General features: G+C 37.5%; 1 protein-coding gene across 1 annotated transcript; it reads right to left on the bottom strand.

Annotated features, from left to right (window-relative positions):
- Positions 1–431: 431 nt before the first annotated feature.
- LOC139710167 (mitochondrial inner membrane protein Mpv17-like) lies at positions 432–16,682 on the bottom strand. Its single transcript, XM_071622100.1, has 8 exons — positions 16,644–16,682; positions 13,712–13,913; positions 12,238–12,353; positions 11,106–11,198; positions 10,095–10,190; positions 8,356–8,388; positions 7,195–7,247; positions 432–525 (listed from the first exon to the last, which is right to left on the bottom strand). The coding sequence occupies exons 2-8, from the start codon at positions 13,782–13,784 to the stop codon at positions 432–434; spliced, it is 558 nt and encodes a 185-aa protein (XP_071478201.1). The 5' UTR covers positions 13,785–13,913; positions 16,644–16,682.
- Positions 16,683–16,894: the final 212 nt, after the last annotated feature.

The raw sequence follows: 16,894 nt of genomic DNA, 5'->3' as shown, positions 1-16,894 counted from the left end.
GACATGATTTGGTATGGACGGGGCAGAAAAAAAGGCTCAAAATTCAACACCAATAAAGTGCCATTTGGCACATTATTCTAATATCCTTGGTCACAGACACCGAAATGTAGTAACAGATATCAAGACAATCTCGCTCAACGCCATTACAGAGAGAAAAAAGAGAAGAAGAAGAAGAATAACCCCAACAACATAGAAATAAATGTACAAACAAAAACACTTCTTGGGTGAATGAAAAAAAAAAGAGGTTGAGATAAATCCAATAAATGCAGCATTACATATCACCTTCCAACAATGCAAATAAAAAAAACCCACGAAAACCATTTGGGGCACAATACCACAAGATCATGTAGCCAGGGTGTCCAATAAGACAAAATTATTGCGCACACCATGTCTCTCCTTGGATCTAGTTTGGGTATGGGGTAAGTCTCTCGTTACTGTGCCTCTCCTCCCATGGAACTGCATGCATTCGCCCTCCAGCTGAGGAACGTGTTCCAGAACAGAGCAACGACGTTGACCACCAGCACCCTGGTAGGACAGCATGACGATATTGTGATAGCAGATGACAAACACAGGGAGAGAACGAAAAAAGAAAGAAAAATTTTGAAGATGTGAATGACAGAGTATTAAACAAAAATTACCCCTCACCGGGATTTCTAATCAATATACTTGTTTGTAGTTGTTGACTTCAAGAGCACCAGGTTTATATATTAATGCTCTATATCAGGCCAGGCTTTTTTGGCCATGCCAAAACCTATTCCCCCACCCCCCGAAATTTGGCATGCATGACACCCATGCTGTTATTCTACAAGATTGTATAAGAGTTTTTGAAATTATCAATTTCTAATTTTAATCAAGTAATTAATTATGCAAATTAAGCTCACGATCTTATTTCAGCCTAATCAAAAGCATAACTCCATTGAGGACGGTTTGATTTTGCTACAACACGCATTTCCCATAGACACTTGCCCGAGTATAGTCGGGACTCGTCCTCAACGGGTTAAGAGTCTACTTTTTTGGGGGGTTTGAATATCTGTTTCAACATAATCAATTGAAAATCATAAAATCTTCCAAAAGTAATTTAAATTCTTATGTATTTTATTGTTTTTGAATTTCTAATGTATTTCATTGTTTTTTACTTTTGTTATTTTTCTTTGTTTTTTCATAAGATATTGTAACTGACCACTTTTCTACCGTAATTAGCATAAAATTAAGCAATCAAAGTGATAGTAGAAATAATCAGGTTTTTTTTTAGTTTCATGACAGTGCACTGTTTTCCATAAAATGTACAGAAAATCATAACAATTGTGCCCATTTTGGGGTTACACGCAGTTACAAAATGGGCATGGCTTCGTAAAAGTATGTGCGGACATTGCATAGTTGGTCTCAAAAGTTGCGTGAGACTTGAACAAAAAAGTAAAGAAGCCTCATGATGAGGTCTTCTCGTGTTACAGAATTACATTTTGTGACATGAATCCGCCCCCACCCTTACATGTATGGTGCTAAAGGACAAGTTCACCTTCATAGACAGGTGGGTTGAGTAAATGCAGCAATATTAATAGAACACATCAGTGAGAGTTTGAGCAAAATCCGACAATCCGTTAAAAAGTTATGAATTTTTGAAGTTTCTGCTCAGTCACGGCTGGATGAAAAGACTACTATAGCTTGTGATGTCACATGAGCACAACGATATAAAGAAAGAATAAAGAAAATTCAACATATTTCCTTTTCTCTCGCATAACAAAAGAACACTCGACTTCTCTCTTTCAGAAGGCAGGGGTAATAATACTACCCTTAACATACGTCAGTAGCAAGTCGAAGAAATGTGCACTTTATTCAGAAAGTAAAGTTTTGTGAAATTCTCTTTTTATTTTCATTATATATTTGTACGCAAGTGACATCATACACTGTAGTAGTCTTCTCTTCCAGCAGTGACTGTGCAGATACTTAAAATATTCGTAACTTTTGAACGGATTCTCCAATTTTCCTCAAACTTTCACTGATGTGTTCTACTAATATTGCTGCATTTTCTCAATCCCAATGTATATGAAGGTGGACTTGTCCTTCAAGGATGAATGCATGGCTGAATGGATATAAATGGAATTCTCAGAAAAACATGTACAGGATAGAAGCGAATGAGGTTCAAACAGCTGTGATAAATTGTCCATAAAGTACATTATCATCTACACAATGTATATAGGACATTTTAGCAGCACAGTAAAAACATGTATACCTTGTACTTGTCTGCTTGCTTTTCATGTGCGATTAATATCAGAACATACCCAATGAAACACATAAGCTAATGTATTAATTCCCCATAAGCTGCCATTGTTAGTGGCCGCACAATACACCTGCAGTACACCATATTTTGTCTTGTCTATCATGTGCGCACTCGCTGAGTGCACAAACACTTGCTACTGTACTATTAAAGTCAGGGCTGCACACTAACCCATTTTTTCTACAGGTCTGACCTGTCATTTGGGCCAGTAGGTACCCAGTTTTTTCAATTCTTTGCTGTACTATTCCTGAGAAAGTTACCAGTCCAACAGTGATTTTTACTGGTCCAGGGCCCTGTTTCATAAAGCTGTTCGTAAAGTTACGAACAACTTACGAGCGACTGGTGATCAGTTCTCGTGCTGAATTATGGAAATTCTGATAAGTATAGCACATCAAAACTGATCACCAGTCGCTCGTAAGTTGTTCGTAACTTTACGAACAGCTTTATGAAGCAACCCCCTGGACCATCGGACCAGTGCCAGTGTGCAGTGTTGACTAAGTGCATGAACTCTTTTTACAATTCAGAAGCGCACAAACTTGCCACACAGGTACTGGGGCAAGTCACTTCTTTTTCAGTGTTTCAGTGCAGAGTCAACTTCAGAGTGTTGTACACATACAATACTTTTTACCTTTACTCCTCTAGATAATGAACATAGATAACATACCTGCCAACATTTCAAGATGAAATATCTTACTCGTGGATTGCAAAAATCTTATTCTATATGCAAACTGAAGTTAAAAATCTTACTTTCAGTCAAATCTTCAGAAAATACACATGAAGGTATATCCGAATATTTTTTCAAATATCTTATTTCTCTGACAGAAAATCTTATTTTGGTATTTTTAATGTAAAAAATCTTACTGAATCTGATAAAATGTTATTAGTTGGCAAGTATGAGATAATAATGATGACATGGATGGCTTTATTTTCACAGAATACCATGGAATAGTGCATTTGTTCGAGCCAATATTGTATCCATCTTTGATCCGTGCAATATTCCCTGGTATCCCATTCATTGCCAAACAATACGTTTCAAACATGTATTCACTTACCTTAAGAGGAAATGGCACTATGGGTTAAATCAAAATATATTTCTGAAATGTAAAGGCATTAGATTTCTTTTTGAAAATGTCCCCAGAATGTTGTGTTAAAAAAAGTGTGAAAAAACTCTGTATCAGCTTTTACAGCAGCATGATAGGAAGAAACAGAATATTGCATGACGGGCGCTGCACAATCCCTGTGAAGTGAGCATACCAAAGGGATGGTACAGTTTTGGTTGAGATGCGGAATTCAAATTTTGATTTTTTTTTGTGAGATGTCAAGAAACCACTCATAAAACATTAAAGAGCATACAATCCCAAGAGGAATTCAAAGTGTATACAATGAAACAAACACAGAGTAAAACAAAGTGGTCTTAATAAAAAGTGTTTTCCACCTGTTATCATAATTTCTTCTTCTATAATCTTCAAAGGGCTATAAAATGCAGCCTATCACGAAGATGAATACAACTTGTGTGCACGATGAGAGGAGGGGTGTGGGCTTAATCACAGGATGTGATTTTAAGGTGGGTCATTAAGAGCTCCTTGAACTGCTCAGGTGAGACTGCACAAACTACAGAGCTTGGAAGTTTGTTCCACTCAGGTATGGATCTCTGGGCAAATGCAAATTTGTCGATGTTGCCCCTGGGGCGGTATGTTTGGAAGCACATGTCGTGATTTTTCCTGGTTTTGGATGAGTTGATTGTGAAGAATGTATCTGGATGAATTGCAACAGAGTCGTTCATGATTCTGTACACCATAGTTAATCTGCTCACAGTACGTCGTGAAGATAGGCTGGGCCATTTCAACTTATTAATCTTTGTTTTTAGAAATCTCAGCCATGTCAAAAACCAAATTTTAATGAAATAACCTTCGAGTTGCTCTTTTAGAGTTGTACGCTCTATCATATTTCATAAGCAGCTTCTCATTACCTCACAAAAAAAAAGTTCAAAACTTGAAGCCCTCATCCCGACCAAATTTATACCACCTCATGGAGTATGGTTCTGTCAAAGCAAAGGTGATGATGATGATGATGACGATGGTGATGACGATAATGGATGTTTTTATCCATGTCACCTCATTTGTTTTTGGCAGCATTTGCTTTCCAGCTAAGGTAGGTGTTCCAGAACAGAGATACAATGCTGGTGACAAGAACTCTGTGAGAATAAAAAATAATGATAAAAAAACAAAGATATGGAACAACTACCGTATGGGAAAACACAGATAATGCTTTATAAAGGACATGTTCACCGTAATGCACATGTGGATTGAGAGAATGCAGCAATATTAGGAGATCAAATCTGTGAAAAGTTTGAGGAAAATTGGGCAATCTTTTCAAAGGATAAAGTTTCATAGAATGATACACTGTATTTCATTTCATTTCATTTCATGAAGAAAATACAAAGAAAATTCAACATATTTTCTTTTTTCTCACATAATATATGAGCACTTGAATTGCCTTTTTCAGAAGGCAGGGGGAATAATATTAACCTTAACCCTAATCAGGCTGGGGGGGGGCGGAATCCGCCCCCCCCCTCGACGTTTCGCGCAATATCTTCGCAGCGCGATAAGCTCCCGCCGCGATGTTTCATGACTTTTTTCTTTCAAGTATCGTGCAACTTTTGAGACCAAAATTGTTGCGCCCGCGCGTACCGTTTTGACGCGACGCCCGTTCGAAAAAAATTTGTCAACCCCAAAATTGCTCCAAAACGTGATTTTGTGTACAAATCCAATGCAAATTGTGTTTTTTCAATTAATTCACATAAAAATTCATATCTTGACTTAGAATGGACGAAATTAATTCATTTTAGCATCATAAAGCTTCGAAAAATGTCTGTGACAAATTTTGGCCAAAAAACAAAAAAAAACAAAAGGTCGAAAAACAAAGAAATACATAAGAAATTCAAAAAACAATCAAATACATAAGAAATTAATTTCGATACAGATTTTTTTTTTATCCTATGTCTCAGGAGAATGATACAAGAAACATTTTTAAAAAGAAATTAGCTTAATTAGAGCATTAATAAGTGATTTAGAGCCCAAAACTGATTTTATGCATAAATTACAATTATTAATTAATATAAAATATAAGAAAAATTTTTCGGAGAAAGCAACCATACATTTTGATAGTATACGTCGCAGGCGTCACGTGTGCCGATTTTCGGCGCGATCACGCTTTCCATAGGCGAGATCTGAAGGGGGGGCGGAATCCCCCCCCCCCCCCCGATATAGCATAGCCAAAAAAGCCCAGCCTGATTAGGGTTAAGATATGTCAGTAACAAGTTGGGGGAATGTGCTTTTTTTTTTCAAAAAATGAAATCTTTGGGAATTCTCTATATCTAATTCATATTTCATTCTATGCATGTGACATCACGAACTGTAGTAGTCTTCTCATCCTGCAGAGACTGCACAGAAACTTCTAAAACTTCATAACTTTTGAATGGATTGTCTGATTTTCCTCAAACTTTCACTGATGTGTTCTACAGATATTACTGCATTCACTCAATCCATACATATAAGAAGGTGAACTTGTTATTCAAAGGGGCAAGAGCGACAATGACTGAAACATGTGTACAGGTGGAATTCGTGTGTGTGAATGTGAGTTTGTTTGCCTGCCTGGGTGTGTGTGTGTGTAACAAAAAATAGAAACATGAAGAGATAAAGTGGACACAGTAAATATTTTTCACGGAATATTTAAAAAAAAGGGAAATGAAAAAGAGAAAAGAAACAAAAATTACTGAGAGATAGTTTAGGACATTTCAAACAACGGTAAAACAATATAGAGAGGAATATAAAGACAAACAGAGCAATAGTCTGACCAGTCAATAGTAGGGGAAAATGATTGAGAACTAAATATCAAAGTAACAAGGATGTAATAATGAAATAGGAGTCTGGAAGATGCAGAATGAGATAGACAGAAAGATAGATGGATAGATAGATAGATTGATGGATAGATAGATAGATAGATAGATGGATGGATAGATAAAAAGATAGATGGATAGATAGACAGATAGACAGAGATATAGATAAATAGATATGGAAATAGAACATCAAAAGACACAAAGTGTGAAGATACAGAACAAGATAGATAGATGGACAGATAGATGGATGGATAGACAGAAAGAAAGATAGATAGATAGAGATACAGATACAGACAGATATAGATATGGAGAGAGGAAGAGATAACATCAAAAGACACAAAGTGTGAAGATACAGAACAGATAGATGGATAGATAGATGGATGAATAGATGGGTGGACAGACAAATAGACAGCAATATAAATACAGAGAGGATAGAAAGATAGAAAGATAGAAAGAGAGAGGGAGAAAGAGAACATGCAAAGACACAAAGTAATATAAGCTAGTCTATGCTAAAACTACAACACAACATAACATCAAACAAAACAAGGCAAAACAAGATGAAGTAAACACCAGGCTGGATGGTGTGTGAGGTCTAAACAACTGTTGAGGTAATTCATACTACATTCGTTGGCAGTGTTGCCTATTTTCAAAGGCTTTCTTGCTGTTTCAAGCACTGACACTTACGGGCGGATGGCTGGAGAGCTGAAGCAGTGAGCATCTGTGCCAGGACTTCTGGTATAAATGGTCTGGTTTTCCTGCAGAGCAAACCTTTATAGAAGATGCCAACCCCACCTGGTTTGCCCCAGGTGACTAAGCAACAGTCTGCAAACGGTATCAACCTCGTCACATAGTGTCATATGCTTGAATGAATGAATCACAAGGGGGGAATGAAATGCACCCAGAGTTTGTGGAGTTTCTTTTGTTGTTGTTGTTGTTGTTGTTGTTGTTGTTGTTGTTGTTGTTGCTTTGTTTTGAGGGGATCAAAATAATGGTACAGCAGGGAAAAACAAAAGTAACCAACCTGTGATGTAAAGGCACAAGGTAGAAGTTCATCAACTGCACAGGTGGCCATATCTGTATGAACATATTAACACAGACACAGAGCAACAATGGCAAAGTTAAAATTATTAAAACTAAAAGCTACAACTGAGCTAAAGGAAAATATATGGCATATATAGCATAAAATGGCATTTGGTCAACAGTTATAGATAATCAAAATTTTAATATCCAGACAACAGAAGGACATGTTCATGTATATATCATTATGTAGAAAATAGAACCCTAAATTACTGATCTCTTGTACGCTTAAAGTGCAGTGGCAGACCCAGAGAGGGGCGCATCGGGAGCACGTCCCCTCTTTGTTTTTGGTTAAAGCAAAAGAAATACAAGAAAAAAAAAAGGGGGGGTGCGTGCGCCCCCTTTAATTTTGTAGAGGCACTTCCCCTTTACAGAATCCCTGGATCCACCCCCGACGTGTATCTGCACAAATATTTTCTTACAAGTCAAAATTTGACAATAGCAAGTAGATATTAAAAAAAAAACAGCTGCTGAAATTCAATTTTAAGTATATAATAAATGAAATAAATCTTATGAAAAGATGTAATGGTACTTCCCCAAGTATCAGGGAAAAACAACACTTTAGAATATGCTAAACATTACAGCATAAATAAATTGATAGAGGTTCTTTTCATTCATTTAGTTGAAATAGACAACGATGTATGTTTGAATAATACATCAAACACTGGAAATAAACTTGAAGTGACATTTCGAAAATTATCAATACAGATGGTTTGAGTGTGGCATCAGAGGCCATCTGGAAACAAGTGGAGGGACCCACACTTAACAAGAAAGGTGGCCTCCACTTCAACTTGTATACATGGGACTGGGCCTTTTAGGGGATTCTAAAGCTGTCTTTTGCACACATGACAGGGTCCAGTGTGCACAGACTCTGCACAACCTCACTAAATGGGCTATTCCTCGTATGTGAGCTTAATTTGCAAGAGGAATCAAGTTGATGTAAAGTGGAAAAACATTGTTTCAAGTGAGTTTACTTCCAGTGCTTTGATTTATATAAACATATTTAAAAATGAACACTTCAATTTCTCGTTGGGACAAAGACCGCATAAAAAAGAGTCCTTTAGAAGTGATCAGTGTTCTGTGGTATATACCTAATAACACTTACCTTTATACCCGTCATGAATGTGCTTGGAACATCCTGAAATTAAAACAGGAAGCCAGGAAAATAAGTCAATTCCATTTAACATTACATTTTTTTTTTTTTTGGGGGGGGGGGGGGGGGAGAGAAGGGTAAACTTCACATGGGAGGTCCTACAATGTATGTGAGAAACATTAGCTCCTTTGATCAAGAGGGGCCGGGCAAAGTAGACAATTACAGCCAAACCAGCTATGAGTAGATAGAATTATGACTATGCTTTAAATACTCTGTATTTTATAAGATAAAATGTATAAACCAAGATTCATAGATTCTTCTTCCCCCCCCCCCCCCCCCCCCCCCCCCCCTCCTTCTCAACAGGCAAATTGGCCTCCATTCAGAACTTTATGTGTGGCCGAGATTTTATGTGTGGCCGAGGTACCATAACTGTGGATTTAATAGTGATCTTCATTCATGTGGCATAGATGTCATTTTTCTCACAATTTCTCAATGATCAGCACTCTTCCTGATAATGCTTTGATTAAGTGGGATCAATGATATACATGCATTTTAAAAATACGATATTGATATTTCCCACTAATTCCTCAAGCCAATGTAAGACTCTTCCTTCCATAAAAAGTCAAATTAAGAACACCAGGTAACAAATGATGGACGGTGAATGACACACTTCACTCAGTCAGTGATGAAGTAAATGCAATCAAATTAGCTTACTTAAGCCCTTTGCTCAGTAGAGATGACAAATAATATCACATTATTTTTACTTGTCTATCTAGAACAAATTGAAAGAGTGATGTTTCAATGTACACTGTATGCAACAGATGGCGAAGATAATGTTAACTTCTGTAGTTTCATGTGATTTTTTTTTTTTTGCACTTGATCAGGTGAGATTAATTTCACGTATATTTAAATTAAGACATTAATCAGTGATACAGTTCGACCTCGATTATCCGGCCATGTCGGGACCGGCGCTCATCCCGATAAGCGAATTGGCTGGATATGGGAGACACAGTGTTAATGTATATAGCTGCCGTCCAAGCTGCCGTCCCAGTGCACTGGCAGCTACAAGGCAGGTAGCGTAACCTGTAACGGTGGTTCTTATGGTGAAGTTATATATCATGACTGCTTACTTTTACGATGATAATGTGGTGTGAATTTATGTTAGTTCTGTCGGGAATATTTTAGGTAAATCGTGTGAGTTTTGTAGAAATTTTAATTGAGTTTAAAGTCACTGTTTTTTCTCAATTTTTGAAAAACAGTCCTTCACTGTGTGAACATGTCTGGATAATAGAGATTTCCAGATAAAAGGAGGCCGGATAATCGAGGTCGAACTGAAGCAGGCAACAAATATTTGCATACTCTCATTTTTGCACCAACAGTTTCTCCTTGAGCGAAATGTGCAAAAAATTTCCACACCACAAAAATTCTCATGTTCACAGCAAAGGGTTAGCATGCAAGTATTGCAACTAGCCTCTGCTGTACACAGAGAAGGCTAACAGACTCTACACTTGGCAACCACCTCTTGATGCTGCAGCAAAAGTTGGTGCAGAGCTTTAGTGCAGACGACAGGAACACCAAAAGAACATGCAAGCCTGATTTTCATAATAGTTGGCACATTTTCCATGGCACTATAGTATTGGCTGTATTCTTCCTTTCTACTTTGGGCTACATACAAATGTACCTTTTTTTTTTCAAATCAAATAAGACTTTTACCAAATGGGGCAAATATGGCTTTTAATACAGAATCATACCTTTTTTAGTTTGGCAGGAATGGCCTTTAGCTCAACTCCAGTTGTCAAGGCAACAGTTGAAAAGTACACAACAAGAAATACTGGAGGGAAAAGTGTCTGGTGGGGAAAAATGAAAGGAAAAAAAATAAAACATTGTAACAATTAGTTTAAGTTCTGGAGAATTATTAAAAAACATATGTAACCTAACCACACAGAAATACAGACAGGAAACTTCCTTTACTCCACTTATGTCCCATCCTCAACCCTTTCTCTAACATCAGCATTACTCCTCCCTGCCCATCAAAAAAAAATAAATAAATAAATAAATAAAAAAAGAGAGAAAAAAACCCTGATAAAAACAAATGATTTCCTCATGACATTCAAAACACAGCAATCACTTGAATTGGACATGGCAAAAGTGATGGTAGGCTGGAGACAACATTGATAAAATGATTGACAAATGATTTCATGAAGAAAAGTAAAGAACAGACGACACAGAACAGCGCCAGTCGCTACTTACCATGTCCCGTTTTACCCTCATGTTTCATTACATTGCTTTGTACCACCCTCAAAAAAAAAAAAATCCCTCTCTTCTTTACTTGTTTATTAGACTGTACTATTTTCTCCAGTCACATTCTTGCCTCTCAAACCACCCTCTCACAGTTCTCTGATTTAACTCTGTATGTGTGGTAGCCGGATAGGGCTTCAGATGGCATGACATGTACTGGTACATATTGTGGTACCACCCTGCCATGCAAAAAGACTTCCTGCTTTGAATGGTAAATTTACATTGTACAGTACATGTAAAGTCTGTTGTTGTTACTGGAGGAGAATTACTGTACATGCCGAATATCCATCGGTTGAGAATTATAAGGGCATTAAGTTGCCAATAAACCCATAGTATTCGAGACAACCTAACGCCCTTCTCATTTTCAACAGACTTATGGTAGTGTAGCTGCATTTTTGTAAATGTAAAACAAACAAAATTGTCCTTGTGACACTAGGCATGGAAAAGAAGTTCAAGATACTTACTTGGTCTGTTAAAACTTTCTTCAAAGGTGTCAATTTGCCGGCCCCTGGATAGAGTCTGTCAAGGGTTTTGTACCATGTAAACATTGCTGGTCCCTGAAACAAAACAGGAAAGCAGACAGCATATTGGAATTAAATAGCTGAGATAATGTACAGTATTTACACCTCTTTTACAATAAAAAGTGTGGCTGTGGTATTCAGGAGTGTAGAGTCTGTGATGTCACACCTCAGTGTTCAAATGAATTGGCAAATAATCGCTATCTGGTAATTGCTACAAAAAAGCCTACAAATGATTTGTACTATTCAATTTGTTGAAATTAGTCAATTTCTAATTCTAATTAACATGCAAATACAGCCCAAGATCTTATTTTAGCCTATTAACTACTGATCAAAAGCATTGAGAGGCTAGTTTTGAGATTGCACATCTATTCTCACATAATGAACAATTGTATGTATTGAAAACTTTCAAAAGCCATTTCAATTCTTATATATTTTATTGTTTTGGGAAACTGTTATGTATTTGTCTTATTTTTTTTAACTTTTTTTTCCCCCATTTTTTTTTTTTTGCATAGAAATTGTCACAGACCACTTTTCTTGCATAATTAGTATACAATCAGTCAATATATGCGATTAATATAAGAAAAGAATCAGGTCTTTATGAGTTTCATGACAGAGCACTGTTTTCCATAAAAATGATCAAAAATTCAGACTTGCATCTGGTTTGGATGACATACATGTAAGTGAGCATGGCTTTATAACAGTATGCACACATGTTGCAAATTTGGTCTCAAAAGTAGCGCGAGACTTGAAGAAAAAACAAACAACAACAAAAGTCAAGAAGCCTCATGATGAGAGCCTCGCATTGCAGAATTATTGCATGAAATGCGGGGGGGGGGGGGGGGGGGGGGGGGGGAGGGGGGGGGAGGAGAGATCCCCCTCCTGCCCATTTAGGGTTAATGTAATCCAAATCATTGAGTCAAGTTACTTACTGCAAAGCAGAATCCAAACAAAGTTTGTCGCAAGGTGCGGATGCATGAAGAAGGGGGGGGGGGGGAAGGGGGGGGAGGAGCAGATCCCCCTCCTTCCCTTTTAGGGTTAATGTAATCCAAATTATTAAGTCAAGAGTAATACTTACTGCAAAGCAGAATCCAAACAGAGTTTGTCGCAAGGTGCGGATGCCGTCATAATCCTCCCAGCCTTTTCTTTCGATCAGTTCTTGTGAGATGAGATCCGATATCATGAAGAGAGAACCTGTCGTGTGTGATGAATAAAAGTATCAAAATTTCTGTACCGTATCCGATATGTAACCCCCAATATTACGATCAGACTTTCTGCACTGATAATCTTCATATTAGTGAATCAATCAAAATGCATTTTCAGGGAATGATTTACAACTATAACTTACTACTACATCTTGCAGAAAAACCCCATTTGATTCTCTTCAGTGGTCAGAGAGAAATGTGAATCTTTGTAAAGCATATACTATGTCAGAAGTCTCCTCCCTCCAAGTTTTGCTAGGATATGCGTTGTCCATTGTGTTCATGCCTTATTATTATACTACAATCTAACACCAAATTGTTTATAGTTCTCTCACAAAAATCTCTTTTGAAAAAGTAAGTGCTTGTTTCTATTCACTTTCAGCTGAAGAAATTAAACATGAATTACGTAAAAAAGGATGCATATTTTTCAGTTTTGCCAAAATTAGTAAGGTATGAAAATACATGACACAAGAAAGATATGAAATTAGTTACTCATTATAGCATTTCAATTTTTTATTCAAATAGCATTCAGAATGTTGAATAATTTGGAAAGTTAATGTTGAAAGTCCAATCGTAATTCTTTTGGGGATATACTATACAATGTACTTATAGTCAGTCATATCACAAAAAAATGAAGCACAACAATGCATCTAACATGGACAGCGAGCTATGTTGATGCTTCCTTTGACAATCTGTACAAAAGCAGAACAGTCATCAAAGTTAAAGTGTGTACATACTGGTGCATTGTATGCTATTACTTCATCTGGTATGGGAAATGACCCATTTTATGGACTGTATTTCTACAAGAATTTTTTTAAAATTATTATCATATTTTTTCTTAAGGTAAGGTATGCCCTGGGCTCACTTTCATCCACATCAATACTTGTATTTTGTATAAAACAATTTAAAGGAAGTAAGCAGATTTTGTAACTGGACAAGAGCAGAGATCTGCATGCACCTGCTCTTCCAAAATCAACTCTCTGCTACAGTCAGATATTGAATGGGAGATGTATCAATTGAGGCCAGAGCTTTCAAGATAATTATTCCCTCAGTGCTCCTAATGTCTGCATTACACAAGCAAGTGCCTGGTGTTACATTTTTATCATACATGCACATTTTGTATGCATAATCATGTGTACATGAATGTATGTCCTTGCAAGCTTGTGTGTTGGATCTGAGCATCAACCATTACATTGTCTATAATATGCCCACGGATATAGTTTGTGTGAAAATTGCTTCTGCTGCTGCTGCTGCTGTGTGTGTGTGTGTGTGTGTGTGTGTGTGTGTGTCTGTCTGTCTGTCTGTCTGTCGTTACTCTCTATGTCTGCAGGGGTGAGAGAGAGAGCTTACCTGATGTAACAGCTTGTGTTCGAAGGGGATACTTGTGCAGAAGTCTGAGGTAGGCCCTCCATACCGAAGCCATCCCAGAGTGCAGGTACACACGGCGCGTTCGATACCCGTCAGGTCTCCACGACGATGATAACGTTCAGATGAAAATCCTATTAACAGCGCAGTGGATACTGAAGACACTCCAGAACGACGAAAAGGCAACCTACGTGTACGTATGGTGTAAAGGACAAAACATCAGCAAGAGGGTAGAGAAATCCAATTTACCTACAGCTGTAAGTAGTATAGATACAATGTTTGCATGAGGCCATACCTGCTTCAAGGACCTTGTATGGGAAAAAAATTGCACCTTGCTGAGAGGTTGTCTTCTAATCTTCCTTTTTGAAACAAGGCTCCTCAGTAAGTTTTGATAAGGTATCTTTTCACCCTCATGCCCTACTCATGTCACCTATGAGTTGTTTAATAAAAGTCAACTTTCAGCCTTCTTCTCTTAAAAAAATAGTGCATCTCCACAGTTCTAACAAACAGAACTTTTTCATCTTCTTCCTTTCTTTTGTCTGAAACAAGATACCCCATGTTTCTGGAAATTCCTTTGTGACGTGAATTCTCTGCTGAAACAAGGTAGGCCTACATGAACAGTACCTGACAGAGTCTTACTAAACCTTAAAGCATATTACATCATAAAAGGAAGAGATTCCAAATGCCACTTTGCCATTCTGTAGCTAATAATGACAGAGGGTTTTAATGTATTCTCAATCATCCCCAAAGTTGTTTGCATTCATAACAATGCATTCAGTATGTCTGCACAAATGGCGCATACATCATAATTATGTACACTGTATTCTGCAGAACCATGTCTACGATAATTCTACCACAATTACAGCGCTACAGTACAACTTGAATGTATTTATAAGGATCTATAGAGAGGTTATTTCTTTTGAAAACAAAAGTTTTGAAACAGAGACAACAGTATGGAGGTTTAACCACACTGTATAAAGCCACTGAGACAGTGTATGTTTACTTTGTAGCTGTTCCAGTATCATTGACATTGATGGTGTCAAATTGAGATGTTTCATAGGAAATGTTTAAGACATAAATTACTACTACTGTAGATGTGATAAACTAGGCAAAGAATGAAGAGGAATGTATCTTCTTGTTCCATAACATGTACTGAAATGTAATGATAGCCCAACCATTTTTAAAGAGTTTTTTCTTCTTTTTTTCTAATGCAAGGGCTACAAAATCATGAGATTCTTGTCGATGGTAGATGATTGTTTTCTTTTTGTTAGAAACTCTTCTTTAATGAAAAAAACAACAGCAACAAACCATAAGTGGATAATAAAAGTCACATTGTACAAGTGATCCTTTTCATATCTGGATTCTAATGTGATTCTAATGTGTGTAGGTAGACACCTACACAATATAGTACCTACATGTACACCGTACTACAGTCTACACATTGTACTTGTGTAGAACCGCTCTAGCTACAACTTCAGTACAAGTAACAACTTGTAAATTGTAGGCCTACTCTGCAGCTCTGTTCTTTCCACATCATACTGACCTCAGATTGGGTTATTGCAATCAAGCCATGACCACGAGCAGGAAATTACTCATTCTCAGATGTGAACTGATAAAAAAGCAGGTTAGGTGAAACTCACAAGGTTGAACTCTCACACATGAGTCATAGCTCATAATGAGTGCAGAGCTAACTTAGACTAGATCTAGTTCTCGTTCTAGCTAAATCTGATATCTGCAGACCCACGATCACATTGCATTGGTGATGAACAATGCAAAACAACGTAAAACATGGGGGCAATGTCGATCGTATTCACGTTAAATATTCAACTCTAACGTTAGAATATGTAGACAATATGTTGATTGAACACACAGAGGGATTCATCTGTCGTCAGAAATTGTTTCAGCGCCATCTGTGGGATCATTTCGAAACCGTCTAACGGTTGATCACAGTGGCTAGTATTTTCGTCAAATTTTCTATGTGCTTGTCAATATCTGTAAATAAATTGTATTATAATGTAAATAGCACCAGTCTGCAAGAATCTTCAGTCTACTGAAGGAGGCAGACTTAATCAGAAGAAGAAGAAGAAGAAGAATTCTTGTAAAATTGACTAGATCTAGGTAGTCTAGACTAGTCTAGCTCTACAATTGTAGGTCTAAACAAAACATGTACATTGTAAATTTTACATGATGAAATCTGGGTGGTGGGAGGGAGGGGGTGGGCTAAGTAATATCAATACTAATATAGATCTACACATCTAGGGTAGGTCTAACCAACTGTTAACTGTTAGGTCTAACTAATTGTTACTTTGTTAAGCAGCTCATTACGATGAAAATTATAACGCGCAGTTTCACCAATTCCAGTTTGCATTGTAAATCTAGGAGTGTCTAGACTTTCTAACCTTGGAAAGAGTTCCTTATGTCCCCCCCCCCCCCACTAGGCCACTAGTTTGCAAAAAAAAAAAATGGATAGATTGCTTTTTTTTTTTTTTACTAATAAATGGGACTAAATAAAGGTTTATGCCATTTATGGGAAGACTTCCCATATAACCTTTAAGGCTTTATTTAGATCTAGTTTATTAATAGTAAGGGGAATTAGTGGTTTGTTTATTTTGTGCAAGTTGGTGGGGGGGGGGGGGGGACATACGGAAGGCGCCCATAAGGAACTCTTTCCCTAACCTTAGATGGTAGCCGCGGGTTGTAATTTTGTATAGCTTCTCAGAATCTCAGATTAGGAGTTCTAGATCAAGTTCGTACATGTATCTGGAATTGTGTCACAGTCATCATTTACTACGTGTGGGACTATACGCGGTTGGGCGCTTAAGACAGCTACAGCGCAGCGCGGGGAAAGGTGTTTCACGAACATCATGACAAATGTGTTATTTTTTTAATAATCTGAGTAGAATCACGTTTTTCTTACCTTACACGGAAAGTAGTGCTATCAGCCCGCCGTCCTGACTAATCTTTGCTTGCTGTCACGTATTTTCAGACAAATGACAACAGTTCGCCGGTCCCAAGCTGATGACTGCTGTTGTTGTTCCCTTGCTCATGAGCTTACTACATCAGGCCGGTCGAGGTACGGTGATCGTGAATCGAGTGCAATATCTAGTGTCGATTGTCATTCATTCATTCTCTATCACGCAGTCAATGAGTGTCATGTGCGGTGACGCG

This window comes from Diadema antillarum, unplaced genomic scaffold (genome assembly GCF_040938485.1).
Source record: "Diadema antillarum isolate AM-2024a unplaced genomic scaffold, OU_Dant_1.0 seq00001506_RagTag, whole genome shotgun sequence".
NCBI classification, from domain to species: Eukaryota; Metazoa; Echinodermata; class Echinoidea; order Diadematoida; family Diadematidae; genus Diadema; species Diadema antillarum.
The sequence above is the reverse complement of the archived record's forward strand: the minus strand, read 5'-3'. Positions and strand labels throughout refer to the sequence as shown.